General features: G+C 35.2%; 3 protein-coding genes across 4 annotated transcripts; all 3 read right to left on the bottom strand.

Annotated features, from left to right (window-relative positions):
• Positions 1-344: 344 nt before the first annotated feature.
• LOC114360344 (uncharacterized) lies at positions 345-2,976 on the bottom strand. The gene is made up of 3 exons (XM_028315029.1): positions 1,948-2,976; positions 1,370-1,873; positions 345-389 (listed from the first exon to the last, which is right to left on the bottom strand). Exons 1-3 carry the CDS (start codon positions 2,974-2,976, stop codon positions 345-347), a joined length of 1,578 nt encoding a protein of 525 aa, XP_028170830.1.
• A 3,411-nt stretch (positions 2,977-6,387) lies between these two features.
• LOC114360356 (uncharacterized) lies at positions 6,388-12,257 on the bottom strand. 2 transcript variants are annotated; one of them, XM_028315045.1, is made up of 3 exons: positions 12,070-12,257; positions 7,585-7,658; positions 6,388-6,890 (listed from the first exon to the last, which is right to left on the bottom strand). In XM_028315045.1, exons 1-3 carry the CDS (start codon positions 12,091-12,093, stop codon positions 6,530-6,532), a joined length of 459 nt encoding a protein of 152 aa, XP_028170846.1. In that variant the 5' UTR covers positions 12,094-12,257; the 3' UTR covers positions 6,388-6,529. The 2 variants fall into 2 exon arrangements, with proteins under 2 accessions (XP_028170846.1, XP_028170845.1); XM_028315044.1 differs by having other exon boundaries at positions 6,388-6,893.
• Positions 12,258-14,808: 2,551 nt separating this feature from the next.
• Positions 14,809-15,603, bottom strand: LOC114360355 (uncharacterized). The gene is made up of 2 exons (XM_028315043.1): positions 15,222-15,603; positions 14,809-15,141 (listed from the first exon to the last, which is right to left on the bottom strand). Exon 2 carries the CDS (start codon positions 15,139-15,141, stop codon positions 14,851-14,853), a length of 291 nt encoding a protein of 96 aa, XP_028170844.1. The 5' UTR covers positions 15,222-15,603; the 3' UTR covers positions 14,809-14,850.
• Positions 15,604-17,651: the final 2,048 nt, after the last annotated feature.

The following is a 17,651-nucleotide window of genomic DNA, read 5'->3' on the forward strand; positions in this document are numbered from 1 at the left end:
ATTTACTCAGCGGATTCGCTCCGCAACATGCGCCTGCGCTGGCCAGTCACCTCCTTACATTTCGCGCTTCATAACTCACTATTTCAAACAATATCGGATTATGGTAACGAAATCCATAAAATTGTTTCAAATAGTAAATTCTGCAATAAGTAATCTTATAACGCAATTGGTTAGACAATTGGGTCATGATGATATTATTTCAAAGTTTTAAAGTGAAATTCTAACGACAACGTTAACAGAGCTGGAAATCGTTTTGGGATATTGACTGATAGAACAGCATAAATGAAATATGCATATTATATTAATCTTAATATTAATTAACATGATTCTTAGAAGATGCGAAGCTATTCTTTAGGTTCCGCTAAGAATTCCTTCCGTTTTGAATGCCGCTGCATAGAAATTTTCAAGAATAAATCAACAAGAGTAGACTTCTTTGATGATATATTGATACTTCTAATAGAAGTAGAATGGGCAGCTGAACAGCTGTAAATGTACCTATGAAAAAAGACGTGGTACTAATGGCCTAGCCTCATAATCTTGTTCGTTCGGACATCTTTTAGCAAAATTATGCATTGAAATGTATGTGTAACTATAAAAACTGCAACAAGTTGCTCGTTATGATTACCATCTCATTTGTTCTCGAGTCGATTCGATAAACTGGAAAGTTAACATCTGTTCCCATTGTATTTGTGGAATTCACACGCCGTTGTGTTTTTGTAGTTACATTTTAATTTCATAGATGATAGATTTTTTACAACGTAATTTATTTAATTAATAGAAATAATCGTTCACTCGCCTATTAACACCCTAATGCTAATAAGTCCTATCTTCAGTTATGTATCAATGTTGTAATATCTGTGGTTGTGCATTTTGATTTAATAAATAAGTAATTTTATACTTGAACGCAAAATAAAAATTAACAGAATGAGATACAGTGTGCCTACCATGAGTTTACGTTAGGTGAGCTCGCTAGCGAATACGTCAAAAAATTCTATGAAGATTTTATTTCTTAAAAGTAGCCGCTAGGGGCGCTGCACAATATGTCATACATTTAAATGTCATATTTTTACGCAGTCGCTAGCGAGCACACCTAACGTAAACTCATGGTAGGCACACTGATTAAAAAAGACATCTGAACTTATCTCAATTTTAAAGTACTTCTATTGGAAATACCTAGCTCTTACAGGACAAATACAGTCCAAAAACATACCTTAAAATTATTATTAGTTTCTTATATCCATCGTAGGTACTTTCTTGGTCCATTTAATATGGCTTTGACTTGCAAGAGATGGCTGAAAGAAGAGCATACATACAAGCTGTTGCGGAATAGATCAATGCTTTCAAATCCTTAGTACCTATTTAAACTAACCCGTGTCTCTTGAAAATGTTTCCACAGAGCATATCTTAATTCCCAGTCCTCAAAAAATAGCGTGGGTTTATTCCAAGTAACATGATGGTGACCAATGTTGTAGGTCTGTGATAGTGGAGGGTTCAGTTGGGGCGCCTCTTTGGCCCGCCTTGCTATGATCTGGCCAACGTAGCGGTACAACACTGGGGCTTTGTGCACCCAGCATATCAGCGACATGACTGATATTACAATAGCGTGCATCCAGTACCGCGATGTAGCCAATAAGTTCTCTCCGTTGATAGCGAAGTCCTGCACAGTCATGACCATGCACGCAGCAGCTGCAGCCGTCAATCCGCATGGAACCTCCAGCACAATGCAGCAAATAACAGAAAATACAGCCTTCAAGTTCACGGCATTGTTGCAGTGCTCTTTCACTGCTTTTAAAATGTATTCGTGTAACTTCTCCCTATGTTGTCTGATGAAAATTTTATCCGGATTATCGCACTTACCTATTTTCAGTTTTACCTAAAATAAATTTCATGTTTTTAACTTAAATCAAGATACCACTACAAGTTAAATAGTTGGATAATATCACTAACCTGAGTAAATTCATAATACAATGTCGGAACTGATAAATAAGCATCATTGTGCTGCCGATCCAAAAATCGCTGTAAAAGTCGACAACCTACTAAACTGTACAATGCGTAAGAGGAGCCGACTAGATTAGTTAGGACATGTTCAATCAACCCTTCTTTGAAACTGTCGCTGTAAGAGTCGACATGATAAAGCTCCGCCGCGTGGTCGAGCAGCAAAGAGAACTCGAGGACATCGTCATCATTCATGCTGACCAACGAGAACCAATTGAGCATAGTCGTTATTATGACCACGCGATGCTGATTATCAACTCTTTCGAAAATACGCCGGAGACACACTTCGAAGCCTTTTCGAAGATATCCATACGCAGTCGTTTTACTATCTCTACTGATGCTGTAAGCAAAGAAGTCCAATAACCTCGTTATGAACGGCAAAAGCTTTTGCTTATCAATGACCCAATTATCGCTTTTTAGAAGTTCGTACAAAACTCTCATTCGATGCCTGGCAGACTTGACGTCTTTGAATAGTACGCAGTGGATATCTGTTAGCATCATGTTGAAGAGCTTGGTCTTACCCCTGTTGAAGTAGAGTACTACCTCCAATATTTGACCAACGAAACTTTCGAAGGGCCACAACGAAACTTCGGAAAAGAAATTGAGAGTGATCTTAATGGTTGCCTCGCTGCGTTCTGGCTGAAGATGGTCCATGGTCTTTTGGAATACAGATTCAGCTCTGTGAAATAGTCTTTTACCACACCAAAACCAATATCTTGAAGTAAGTCTACTCAGCTTGAGTCGCATACCGAAGTAATACACCAGGGTCAAGGAACATAACAACAATTCTTCAAAGTCAGATTCCTGCAGACTACGGCGACTCGCGTGGTTTAGGACAAACTTTATTTTCTTAATAGCATTAACTTTGCTTTGATGGAACGCTGTATTTAAATCCATGGGCATAAAATAATGATGAAGTTCATTAATTTTTTCCTGCAATATAGTGCCGTGCAGCGAGCGACTTTTTCTGCTGGTAAACATGATAGCTTATTCCTGAATTGCGGCTATAGCCTAATATATTTCATTTAAACAGCTAACAACAAATCAATAACTTCATAAATCAATACAACCCACTTGAACTCATTGCCTGTCTTGACAACTATTTGACATTGAAAGTAATGTTTTTCATACAATTTTTTCAAAATGCAACCTTGGTCAAGGCATCATAATACATAATCATGTTAGATACATGCAAGGAGGCAAGCACAAGCTACCTTTTACAAAATCATTAGGTCCGATTTCCACCAAGGAAGGTGTAGAGGAGTGGAGAAATATTTTGAATAACCAATAAGATTTCATTCAATATTAGAGAATTAAATCTGATTGGTTATTCAAAACATTTCTTCGCTCCGCCTTTTTGGAAACTTGGCCTTATGTTGTTCATTTAAAGAACTTAATGCTTATGAGTTTAAGTTTAAGTATGCGTAATTTTCGGCTTCCATCCAAGCAAGATACTTTCGGACTAGTGGGTCTAGACAAAGTGCAAATTATAATCGCAAACCAGTCGAAAAGTGGTCGAAAAGCCTCTTTTTTGTATGGAGATTTGACGGATTCGATTTTCGATTCGATCAAAAAGTGCGTTTTGTCTAAGGGGGTAGGTCATAACTTACTGTTCTAATAAGCATACAAACAACATGTCAATCTGCTACAAATGAGCTCGAAAACATGATGCAACAAGTCGTAATGACATATCCGTAATGCTTTTCTTCAAAAATAGGCGCTACATCTTATTAGAGCGTGAACAAGCGGTTCTTGTACTCAAATGATATCGAAAACACAATGAAAGTGTTTGCGTAACGATTCCCGCTACTTCAGAGGCGCGGATGGAAGCGACGCACTGTGCACTACAACTTCAAATAGTTCTACATGGTTTTACACCATAAATGCTGGTAGAGATCTAGGTAGATGTTACTGCATAGTCTTTGTTGCTCTTTATTGTAAGAGTTATAGCAAACTAGGACCATAGACTAAGGCTAAGTTCATGCATGCTTTATGATTAAGTAGAGCTTGGAGCAGATCGTTCAATTGGGCAGTGGACAGTCGTTTTGAGTTACAAATACACTTCATTTCAACCTAGTGCTGTCCACTGCTGGATAATGGCCTCCCGCAAGAGTTTCCATGACCGGTCCTGCGCTGCCCGCATTAAGGTACTTCCCGCAACCCTTTATTCTTTCATATGAGTATACTAATAACACATTTTAATGTAATCAAGGCATGTGTAGCTTCTAAATAACAGTGTTTAATTAGTCAGAGAAAATAATATTCGTTCATTCAAAATATAAAAATATTTGTATTATATTCATATTTGGAAACTTTATAGATTTTGATGAAACTTTACAGTATTATCGTTTATAACCCAGAATAACATAATAGGCTTATAATTTATGACGATCTGTGACAAACGAAATTTCACGCGGGTGAAGCTGAAAATTTTAAATAAAAACAAAATTATCAATTAAAAAAGAATAGGTCACTTAGGATCAAATGGACGAACTCGTATTCCTAAAATGATGACCTTACCTATACACCCACGAAGTTTGTATAACCTTCCGCCAAACACCCTGTATTTCCTAACTTTTATAAAAAGGAATTACCAATTCGGGATGTACAGAAGTTTTTAGAACTGCAATGCAATTTGCCTTTACGCCTCCTTGTCTCGGGCAGTTGAATTATACTTCAATTTAATTGAATTATAATTAGTTAATTAGTAACGTTTAAATCTCTAACAGACAAAGATAATTAATAGTCGACATTCTTTTATTAGTTGCAGGTGTTTTCTTAATCGTAAAAAAATATTTACTCAGTAAAATCTCGAAGTAATTCGTAATGAACAGTTCTAGATTTTGCAATATTATTTTTTTACCGATTATACCTAAGTAATAGTTAGTATTACGCCACCAATACGCATCTTGATGCTCACAAGTGTTACATACTGTTATACGTCCATTTTATTAACGAGCTGGTAAGTATAATAGTACTTATTATTATTCTGTGGTATAATGACGAAACCTATTTAATGAGCTATTTCTCTTTCACTATCGAAATTAGGAAATAGTTTTGATACGTCGGTACGTGCAAATAATACCAAATAATTATTACGTTACGGTTCGATTTAGTTCGTAATCTAAATATAACTCAAAGGTGACTGACTGACTGACTGACGTAGATGTTATGACGTAGGCATCCACTAAGAGAGGATTTTACGAAACTCCACCCCTAAGTGGGTAAAACGGATTACTAATGTTTGGCCAAAAAACGTTTCCCAAATTATCACATCGCAAACAACGTTTCGCAAATTTTCATTTGGCAAATTCTCATTTGGCAAAACAACTTATAGCAATTTTTTCTTTCTTTCTTTCTTTCTTTCTTTCAAACTTTTAATTCGCAAATGCCGTTTTTGGCATATTATTGTTTAGCAAATTATTGTTTGGCAAAGTATGTTTTGGCAAATGTTTCATTTGGCAAAAATATTTCACGATACACTATTTACAAAATAATTTGATTGGTGCATATAATGGAGTACAAATTAACAAGTGGTTATTATTTTGTTTAGTGGGTAGTTAATATTAAATTTGTTCTATATTAATTTTTCATATTTAATTTTCATTCTTTTTATCGAAATTTCCAAATGATTCATTAACAATAGAGGTGATTCTAGCGCTCGGCGGCCGCTGCCGCGGCACGCTTCGCTCGCCTTCGCGCGTTAAGGGTCACTGTTCTAACCTAACCTAACCTACTATTTTCTGCAATACCTACTTTCTGCAACCATACTATTTTCTGCAATCTCTTTGTTTTACATAACATTCTTGTGAAAACCATGATCATCTGCCTCTGCCTTATGGTTTGATTTGTGGGTAAGTATGTGAAGTGTCGATTTGACCAAACAAATTATTTGGGATATAATATTTGGCAAAATAAAACATTTGCTATATAAACATTTGCCAAGTAAAATTTGGCCAAATGATAATTTGTCCAAATGAATTAGTTGCGAAAAATACAATTGCTAAAAGTTCATTTGGGAAATGAAACTTTGGCGATAAGTTGTTTGCGAAGTGAAATTTGGCGAAAAGTAATTTGGCCAAACGGAAGGATACCGGGTAAAACGGGATCCACGCGTACGAAGTCGCGGGCGGCCGCTAGTTGTTTTATAAAAATGCTATCTTATAAATCTTAAACTATTATTCACTGAATTCCTATTTCCCATTTAAAATTAAGACGGGTTATATTAATTGCGATGAATGAAATACTTATGCCGTCCACTTTTGTCCAGTTTACAAATCACCAATTTGTATCTCATTCGAGAGCTAATGTAAAGAACAGACCAAGTAGATATGAAGATTAATAGATAGTTACAAGAAGCTATGAAATAAAAGACCTGAACAAAAATCCACATGGTTTATTTAAATCGGACATTCTTACATGATCGTCCATAAACTATCAGTCTTCTTAAATATAAATTAAATGAAATAAATTAAATTATAAAAAATGGATATCATTGGTGGGACTGGTGACGTCTTGGAGACGTTCTGACGAGTTAACGCTGAGGGTTGGGGTGGTCTTCATTATCTACTGGTTTTTTTTGGGGCGCGGAATAGGTGTAGGTTTGGGCTAGGTATGGGGCGGGGCCCACTTCTTGAACTTTCTCTGCGTCCTCCGGGGCTATAGGACACATGCAGGGGACGAGTTGGACGCGTTGGAGGGACACAGGGGTCAGGCTGGTGCCTGCTGGGACATTGATTGGAATCGGCGCCATGTTTTGTGGCATGGGCGCCTCAGGTTGCGCGTACTGCAATTGCTGAGGCTGGTAGATCTTCCGCGACTCGTACGGGGAGTACACGTACTGGTAGCGGTACGGCGACGGCTGCTGCATCCATGTCTTCTGCGACGCAGCGGGCCTGCTGAAGCAAACGCACGGATTGCATTAAAGGTAATATATTAGCACCACTCAACAGAAATCCAAAACCCATTAATAACCGAGTGAAAGGTTGATTGCTGAAGAACATGAACACCTACTAATCGCTTATTATTAGAGCAATGAAAGTTATTAGTTAAATAGTTAAATAAACATGAACAATACGAGTAACAGCAAGTCTTGCGCAATATTATGTGTTCAAATAAGTGTGTAACGAACTCTATCAGATCGTGGTACATAATTTAATTAGCCGCCAATTTACTCGACAGTAACACGCGGCAGTAGGTACATGGCTCGCTTGGTACGCTACGAGTAGAATAATACCAGCTGTTGGAGTCGTATTATAATAAGTAAAAAAGAAAATATTAATATATTAATGTCGCTTAACGCAATTGTCGCATTAGCTGAATTGGATTTAATCGCAAAGCGTTATTTACTTAGAAATTAGGTAATTTGATTTAATTACTATTTTGTTTTATAATATATCAAAATTACTTAAAATACATGATACAGTCATTGACTGATTGAATGCGAAGAGCCCTTGAGCAGCTAAATTTTAAAACTCTTTCATATTCCTAACTCTCTAGTAATATTCTGTGCTAGGAGCAGCGTGACTTCGCATTCAACAAACCAACCTGTGTGTTCATATCATAAAATATGAACACGCATTAACTTACGTTGAATCTGATGCCCATTTCAGGAAGAAGGCTTCTGCCGTAGATATGAGCGCGAGGCTCACGAGCAAACACATCTGAAAAGAAGTAGGTACTTAATTAAGTGGCTGTACATAACAGTTAGTACCTTATGCAAGACACTTCAGTAATTTTAGCTAAATGATTATTTATGTTATAATTATAATATTTGCGTAAACCCAATGTGTCGTCGGTGTTGTTTGAAGCACGCAATATGTAAGTAAACAATACGCTCAACAAACGATATAATTACGGCTAAGTTAATGTTCCATAATTGATGAATTGGCATGCAATTTGCTTTTGATAGTGATGAATTTATGACATACGAGTATATGTATAACAAGTTTTACATGTAAACATATCTACATACAGGCTGCATATTCTCAGCACTTGCCATAAGTATGTTTGTCTCAAAGCCCGAATAAGAGGGCAAATAAGAAATCTTGATAAGATAAGAAGACATATTTACATGTCATGTCCTTTAAGGGTTACCCTTTTTTATTTATTATTCTTCACGTTTATAAGTGCCAAAATACTGGACAAATTTGAATAAATATTTTTGATTTGATTTGCTGGACTTCTTTGAGCAAAATTATGTTTTTCATAGCATTTATCAATCATTCAGGTTTTCTCGTGCCTCCTTTTACTTTTTATCGGCTCTATCATTCTACGACTGTGTTGTAACACCGATTAGTTTTTTTTGGAAATGGATTAGTCCAATTTGCTTTTGTATTTCTATCCTACAATCGTGTTTAGATCGAAGATAATTGCGTAACCAAATGGGTGTATCTATGTATAATTGTAACTGAAGTGTTATTCAACCTTATACAGTAGAGCGTAAAATGATGCTACAGCATGAATAAAGATGTAATCAATGACTTAGTGTACATTAAGTTTTATTTACTATTTCCTTGACCGTTATCACATTAAGTAATTCTGAATTTTTAATTGAAATTTAAATAGATATCCTTATTTTTCGCATTGATTACTGCATAAAAATGGTTAGTTATTTGGAATTTTCAGTTTAAATAATATCTGATTAATTGCCTGAGAGGATGTTCGGCAAAGAATTAGTGGTTTGTCGTGTTAGAGATGCGGGATGTTCTAAATTCGTCTTTATTCGAATATATATTATTATAGTACCTTGTTTTTTAATTAACTGTTATTAAGGTTATGCCTACAAATCAGAAGTCAATCAGAACGATGATATCATAGTCAGATTCAGTTTGATTAATTTTTGTTATCTTAAACAAACCCGATTGTGAAAGTCCAATCACATAGCTACTATATTTGATTTAAGTTAAAATACGTTACGCTAACAGCACGTAACAGGCCGCAGTGAAAATAAACAAATTCTCCGAGTACTGCGATGGTAGAGAGGTAAAACAAAATAAAAATATATTAGAGGAAGTAAGTGGCGTAATGTGCGCTAGATTATATAGTGTGACGAAAAAACTTAAGCTTAATAACTACTCTTACTATTCTAATGATTAAGTGATTACTCATTTATTTTCAATTACTCGGGATATAAGATCTGAGTAAACAAATTCGGCATAGATGAGATACTTGATTGATTTCGTTCATCGCAACTGTTCCGATCCAACATGAACAAAATGCTGATTATCGATTATTCCAATTATAATTTTTAAACAGCTAATTATTCAATAGGCTCGCCGTGTTGTAACGAATATTGTTACATTTAGTCGGAAAGTACTGGAATAATTTCGATAATCAATTTACCATTACATTTTTATATAAGCATGCAAATAGGCGCAAGCAATTTCATACAATTCGCAAAGCAATTATTTCACAAGTGGAAGGAAGGAAACGGTTATAGCATTCGCATAAATAATTAACGGTGTAATATAGATGAAATACCTACAGTAATTTGAAAATAATATAATGATTTATACATTCCTTAGTAACAACTTGTTACAATTAATTTCATTTTGATTTTAAATAAAATGTGCGTAATTACGTAAATTTTAACAATGTTCACTTAATTTAAATAGCACGTTGAACTAAACTGTTGTTAGTGTGGTATCATCATATTATCTTATTTCAACAGTTATATGGCTTTAAAATTGTATCTACAACCTGTGATACAATACCTAATGTTAGTCTATATTAGAAATTGGTAACCTAAGTATAAAGTCCTAATCCAAATTAAAATAACCTTTATTAAGTTTTAACAAAAGTTTGTTAAATAAATATGTTTATAATTTGATCAGACTCTAACCTTGAGTTTTTGTTTTTTCTAGTTAACCCGAGGGCTTGAGCCTACTCCAATTAAACCGACTGTAACATAATGATTAATGACTCCACTTGTTATTAACACAAATTATAACAACATGATGATTTTTATAATTAGAAACCCTCTACGTAAACACCAATTGTCAGTCAAATATGCTGGGCTGTGGTTAAAATAATTAATCAACAGTCAAATTATTCAAATGAATCCATCCGTTAAAAGTAAACAACGCGAGCTTTTATATTATTTAAGCTTACCTACGTATTAGGTATTCCATTTTTAAGATCTGTTAAATTAAATCGCAGTTCAATTAAGGACACGCAAATAGCCTAAAGGCTGAAGTATTTAATTTTCAATTGTGTTTGCTTACAAGCATAACAATAAAATATGAGACAAAAGTCACTAATGACAACACATGAAACTATATTGCAATAGGTATTATATAAATATTAGATAACTTGGTTACGTAAGTCTTATACGTTACCTTACATTATAAAATTAGACTACTTAGCTTTTGTTTTTTTATTAAAAAGTCACTATAACACTTCCACTAAAGCAATCATTGTCACAGAGGAAGGCGATCACTTGCAATGCATCTGTAGCATTTCAAACTCAGTGCATCGTCAGATTTTCTATCTTTTTACTTGATTGTTTCTTGACTTGATACAATTAAATTACGTGGAAAGATATCTAGACTAATACGCTGCCGTAATTGTACCATTCAAAGTTACAATTCTTTCGACAAACAATACTCCATCAAGAAATCTCCGAGCGATTTGCCTGGGGAACATTATAAAGTGATTTGTGCTGGTCCGTGCCCAATCGTTAATAGACCATGCGGGTCCAAACTCATAAATACTTCATTTATTATCACCGCACGACTATGCCAGGTAGGTCAACGACTCGAACTCCGAATTTAGAAAAAAGACGCGTTTAGGTAGGCTCCAATCAAGACGTTCGTTACAACATTATAATTAACACCTGTGGAGTATTAATAAAACATAGATTTGGATGCCTGGACTAGCCAAATTACGATAAAATAGAATAGGGACGAAGAAGAATAAAAATAATTGTGATAATTTTAATTTATTTCATATTAAAATAGGTAGGTATGCAAGTTTTACTTCGACGAAATTAATATTGGCATCAAGAAAGAAAAAAAATTGTCTAACGAGCACTTAATAACTAATAATATGTATGATCAATTTGGAACTTGGTTCCGCAAGGAAGCATCTGATTTCCTTTTTTTAATTCAAAGTAATTTTATTGCATGTTTAATTTACTTGATTTTCATTTAAAAATATTTTTAATGATCCAAAAGAATGTCAGTAGATAGTTACTAACATAACTGTATTAAACTCGACACATTAATAAACTCGTATTGACAACATAAGTTACCCAAACAAACAAACTACAATAATAAAGAACCAATAAAGCGTCCGATAAGTGAAAGGTTTGTATTGTGTCTCAATTAATTTCAATATCGGCAGCCAACACAACAAAGGCGCACAAATGGGGCGGTGAGGTGGTGACTAAAACGACCACGATGGGTCCCAGTTCCTTGTCACCCATTCACTTCAAAGATCCATGCGTTCCCATTTAATTTTATCTGACAATACACAACCATTAAGGCTCGAAGGTTCTATATAAAATTGTTTTTTTGTTTGTACTATTCCTTCAAAACTATTTGGGCTCCCAGGGTCTAATGGTTTTATCAAAATGTTTATAAATAGGTACTATTGGAAGCGTTTTGAGTTGATTTAGATTTTGTGAGATATGCAATTTTGAATAACACTAAATTATCAACTTCGTCTGAATACGGTTTTCAAGGTATGCACTAAACGAAGCGAACCTAAAATCAATACAATACTTTTAAAAACATAGTCGTATCGGATATTTTTTACCATTTTTCCAAAGCTTAGGTCTTCAATGTTACAAGGTCTCAAAGAAAATTAAAAAACCGCTATAATTCAGCATAAAAGTTCCTTTCAAGTTACGAAGTACTTAATTACTAAAATTATTAAATTTTCAGGTAGAATTAATTCATCATGTATCAAATTAAAATAATAATGCAACGGAAAAGTTCAAAAGTAATCACTAAAATTAATTATGTACAGTATTAGGTAGAATTAATATATTGTTACTGTTTAATATTATGAATAATACATTAATTAAAGTATTAAATGAAATAATTAAATGAAATAATTAGATAGACTTACCACTCCATTTGAATCCGGATACATCGCACTAGTTATCAGGAACTGAACTTTGAACAACCGGTACAACGTACACCCTTGCTGACTCGTGGCCCAGAACTGCAGCCTTAGGAATCAAAGGGTTCAGGGGAGCTACACAAAAAGGGCTCGTCGTTGGGAACGAAGATACGTGCACCCAGGCCGGCCGCGGAATGACCGATCCCGGGAGTCCAGTCGTTTTTTATACACGGTTTCCGAAACATTCCGTCCCTAAAATCCGGTCTCCGACCCCAACATGATGTATAATAATAATCTTATTAACTTATCTACACTTCTATCTTTACTTAGAACGTACCGTTATATTAGCCCGATTTTAAAAGGGAGTTTCGTAGACACAGACCACTTAAGATAATTTCACACTTTTTTCTCGTGTCGGCTTAAGTGTTTTGACATGGGTTTTTTGGTGGAAGGTGTATCGGTTCGATCGAGTGGACAGCGCTCACGGTCTGGTGGCTGGTAATGCAGGGGAGGATGTGGCTGACACTCGTGTCGAATTGTGGCGACGAGTCCATTGCCAGCTCGGGCTTTCCTCGCAGCCGGCCGTGCTCCTCCAACCGTGAATCAATAACAGGTGGACTTATACAGGTTTACTGTCGGAAACAAAGTAACTGTTACACGACAATAAATTCACTTAATTTCCGTAAACATAAACATTATGTTTGACGTTTGGAACGCGACTACTGGTCTAAATTAATAAAGAACTTACATAAAAGTTGTCGTAACTCTTTTGCATCATTACAGAAAGTGCACATGATGAGACATTTCTAGTCGGTAATAAGTGATAATGGTGATTAAACATAGGTAGGTAATTGATAGAGCATTTAATCAAAAGGCCTCACAAAGAAATATAATTAAACTAATATTATAAATGTTTGTATGGATGTCAACATGTTTTTTACTCTTACTCGCAAAAACTACTAAACGGATTTTGATGAAACTTTACAGTATTATTGTTTATAGCCCAGAATAACATATAGGCTATAATTTAAGACGATATGTGGCAAACTAAATTTCACGCGGGTGAAGCCGCGGGCAAAAGCTAGTTAAATATATTTTAACAAGTAATATACGGATACTTACAAGATTTACCTACTTATACGAGTATACTTTAGGTCAGGTTAGTTAGTAAAACTGCTCTAAATATAAATTTTCAAACGCCAGCTCTGAAATTAGTTTTATCTTTTTTTCCAATTTCATTACCTAACAAAGTAAATATAGCTGTCAATTGATCTGTCTGCGGCTAACAAATGACCTAACCGATAATCTATCTAGCCAATCAACAAAATCAATATCGATGTCTCAACGGTTCACCAGATTTTAGGGTTCAGCACCTTAAAAGGTTGTTCTTAGGAAAATGTACAGTTCTGAGAGAATAAGTTAATTTTAATATAATTTTTTTTGGTATGTACTCGTAGGTAATATTAGTAAAAACTTCAAAGATATCTCAATTATAATATAATTATGGTCATATCATAATTTCAGTGTACAGTATCATTATTTCAGTATACCCAATGATACCTAACGCAAAACATACACAATTTTTGTTTTCGATCAACAGATAACGGATTTGTACGATCTCGATAATTAAAAGCGATGATACTCGAATTGCATTAAAAATATCCCGTTAAACAGCAGTGACAGTAGGTAAGTAGGTGACCGGTCTATTGATTTGTCCTGAAAGTTTTATTCTACCTTAATTTGAAACAATCATGTCTCTCTACCTATACAGACTTATCTAACCTAACCACATATCCTACTAATATTATAAATGCGAAAGTTTGGATGTCTAGATGTTTGTTACTCTTTCACGCAAAAACTACTGAACGGGTTTTTAGGAAACTTTACAGTAGGTATTATTGTTTATATAATATATAAAATATAAAAGGCTATAATTTATGACGATCTGTGACAAACTAAATTTCACGCGGGTGAAGCCGCGGGCAAAAGCTAGTACTTTAATATATCTACTAAAATCACAACTAATAGATGCCTACCTAGTTGTTATAGCCGGGTTATAGGTATTTCGAGTAATTAATGAGGTAAGTAAACTAAACACTCTTCAGGTATCCAAATATCCTACATTAACAATAACGAACTTGTGCTCTCAGAAAACTTACATGAGATTGAGAACGTATGTTTACCATGGATAAAAATTTACCGTTGACGCTTGTATCAATCACCCAGGACATATTTACGAGCGCTCTGCCTCGTGTCATTACAGTATCGATGGTAATGGATGGGGGCGCTCGCTCCATATAACGAGATGCGGAGCCTGTGACGGGCACCGTTAGTTCTACCATGATTATTAGTCTCACATGTCAGGGCTGTGATATGATATCTCTGTCCCACTTCGAAGTTTATTAGTTTAGAATAAATTAAAGGTTCCTCATTTTCTGGGCTGAAGGCAATGCCCGAGTCTTCCGTCGACTGACCCCACTGCAACAGGATAATTTTAAGTTACTCCATTTATTATTTTTATTGCAAACAAAAGGATTTTATCTACCTAGGTAAGATTATTTACCAAAGGCCTGAATCATCTTCACTATTATTGTTTTAGTTGAATGATGCTGAAATGAACACATCCAAGCTTTTCAGCAAGCAAATGTAAATGTAACGTTGTGAGGTTTACGAACCGTAGCAATACGCGTGTGGATAGGTGGTTATGCCTCAATTATAACCATTTTTGGTATAAAGAAAAAAATATAATGTAAAAATGAATTTATTTCAAATTGTTAACAATATTTACTATTCATCATCGTCAAAATTAAATCGCCTCTTGCCATCGAACCGAAATCCGTAAGCTGGTGCGTTTTTGACATCCACTAGAGCCGGGTTGCGGTGCTTGTAGAAACTACCGTGCCCGTGCGCAGGCCGCGACGAACCGTTCGGTATGCCGTGTGCTTCGCGCTGGTAGAAGGCCTCAAACTTCCCGTCAGATGGCAGCACACTCTCCAAGTCATCGTCTTGAGGGTCGTACGGCAAGCAGAGAGATGGCACCACAATCGCCAGTACTAATAAAGCTTGGCACGCTCGCATCTGCATAGCACCAAAACAACTTTCTTTACACCACAGTAAATTAAAAAGCGTAAATAGATTTTAAGAGATCAAAGACTTACAGTAATGGTTTCAGCGTTATAGAGGCTGTACGGGATACTTCAATATGACGGTGGCGTTACGAAATATGCCAGGTGACCGTATTTAGCTATACTGGTGGGCTCTGCGCGGGCGTCGCGGGTCACCTTGAAGACGGCGGGTGTTGATGCTAAAACCCGACAAGTCTAACGGCACGGTGCTCGATTCCGCAACAATACACTTTCCCTTCGCGTGTCGGTATCACTGTGCCTTATTGCTGACTGCATACGAACTCGTGCGGTTCGCGGCGGCTTGTTTTTCATACCATACGCAACGCTCAATAAGTGAACTAAACATATGCAATAGCTACTTGCCGCTTTCGACAACGAACTATGGTTCAAGAACAGCCTACATTGACTAATGATCAACATTAGAAACGTGACCACATTATTAATGTAATTGACACTGAACCCTATTTAATTTAAAATTCAATTAAATTAAATCACAAAGTTTTGTAAATATTTCTTTTAAAAGACCACAATTTATGCCTTTAAATAAAAGGCTTTATTCGATAGCAACAACGAGAATAAACCAGCCAGTTTACATGTTTTTTGTCCGAAAATAAAACCACATTTAATTTTAAAAGGATAAGCTATAAGCGTTTATTTATATTAATTAAACCATCTTACAGGTAATATAAGAATTCTGCACGGAGACGAATTTACTACATAATAACTATTTTAACATAATTTCGCTATCCTACACTTATCAAAATTAAATAAACCGTGGTTTTACTAGATACGAGATGCATTTTGTGTTGAAATTAGATACATAATTATAAAATTCAACTGAATGCGCGTTTTCCATAAAACGACGACTGTTAATTGAATGATAATTTATTTTTATTTATCAGCGCCATTTTTCCGTAAATGCATAAAAATGACTTAATTTCTTACATGTTAACCGCTATCTTTGCCGTCGCATTTAAGAAAAACGAACATCATTCGAATGGTAATGGACAAATACAGCGGCGCAAGAGTTGAGGTTACATGCACGTGTTATAAAATATTTAATATGAAAAGGGCAAGGACACCCAGATGGCATCATGTCAAAGCTTTATTTTTCCATGTATGTTACTATTCGCCGGCGGCAAGTAACTATCAATATGTTATGATAGATCAAATAACATTATCACGTTTTCAAAAACTTGTAGGAATGTCAGCTTCTTACTTTTAGCGCCCTTATTTATTAGGCCTTTGTATAAACAATATACGTAATACCTATATACTAATCTGTGCGTCTTTAAAAATCATATTTACAAGATATTGGAACAATAGTTACCTAGTTAGTTAAATATTTTTTAATTTTCTGTTAATTGGATATGTACCAGGATTTCAGATCTAAGTTTGGGGTGCACAGGAAAGGGGTCTACTTTGCAAAACTGTCGGTATACCGGGTCTCCTGTTGCCCTCACTTATGCCAGCACCCTAAAGTGAGTAAGAGAGACAGAAGAGCCAAGTCAACAAGAATTTTACGAAGTCGACCCGCGCAGGTAAAAGCATCAACCCTTGCGCCGCTTCCATGCATCAGAGTATAATGCTGCTAGTGGTAGCCACATAATCAACCCTTCTTAATTATATAAGATGATACAAAATTAAACGTCATTCCATTCTATATACACATCAATCGATTATTATAATATAAACATTATATTAACTACTCTAGCGATGAAAGTCGCCATTAAATATACAATATTATTAGTATTTGATATTAAAAGCAGGTACACGTGCATGAAAAATATGTACTTATTATTGCTGAATTAAAATTATGAGGCAGCGTACGACCAATATATCAATAACGAAGGCAGTTCTTGTCGGTATCAACTATCACAATGTTTGTATGAAATAACATAGAACGCGCAAATACAATACCTACTTTCGTCTTATTTATCATAAAGGTATGGAAACACGTGATACAAGCATTTGTTATTATCTCGATAAACGTAGCAGTTAGTGCGAAGAGAAGAGAGTACTCTTACTAGAATCGGATTACTGAGATCAGTGCAAGAATACCTAATTATGTATTTGTACAATATAAATATGTAAAACTGTCCTTTATGTTGCTGCGCCGCGATGACGGAAAAATATATTAGTATTACACGATTGCTATTAATAATAATAGCAAAGTAAACGTATTGCAGCATTGACTAATGAAAATATTTTCAAAGCAGGGCAGAAATAGCAGCTAAAACTTATACCATTGCAAGGAGGCATTACAAAATGATTATAAAAAAGAGCTATCTATTGTAAATCACACGCAAGACGAAGATAGATAGATATAGTTGCGAGCGTGATTGTGTCCTAGAAACAAAAACATAATGTATATTAATATGTATAAATATGTTTATATTTTGATCTCAAGTAAAATCCAACTTTAGTCGTAAACCAGTAGGCACGTATTGTTTAATGAGTATC

Source organism: Ostrinia furnacalis, unplaced genomic scaffold (genome assembly GCF_004193835.3).
Source record: "Ostrinia furnacalis isolate ACB-3 unplaced genomic scaffold, ASM419383v2 OfSCF4955, whole genome shotgun sequence".
Lineage (NCBI taxonomy): Eukaryota > Metazoa > Arthropoda > Insecta > Lepidoptera > Crambidae > Ostrinia > Ostrinia furnacalis.

Bases quoted from the DNA above. Each gene is read 5' to 3' on its own strand.
- LOC114360344 (XM_028315029.1), bottom strand. From the start codon at position 2,976: ATGTTTACCAGCAGAAAAAGTCGCTCGCTGCACGGCACTATATTGCAG. The intron at 1,874-1,947 runs GTTAGTGATATT...AATTTATTTTAG, and splicing joins TGTATTATGAATTTACTCAG to GTAAAACTGAAAATAGGTAA. The intron at 390-1,369 runs GTTAGTTTAAAT...ATTTCTATGCAG, and splicing joins AACATTTTCAAGAGACACGG to CGGCATTCAAAACGGAAGGA.
- LOC114360355 (XM_028315043.1), bottom strand. From the start codon at position 15,141: ATGCGAGCGTGCCAAGCTTTATTAGTACTGGCGATTGTGGTGCCATCT.
- LOC114360356 (XM_028315044.1), bottom strand. From the start codon at position 12,093: ATGTATCCGGATTCAAATGGAGTG. The intron at 7,659-12,069 runs GTAAGTCTATCT...ACTTCTTTTCAG, and splicing joins ATCCGGATTCAAATGGAGTG to ATGTGTTTGCTCGTGAGCCT. The intron at 6,894-7,584 runs GTAAGTTAATGC...CGTTTGCTTCAG, and splicing joins AAATGGGCATCAGATTCAAC to CAGGCCCGCTGCGTCGCAGA.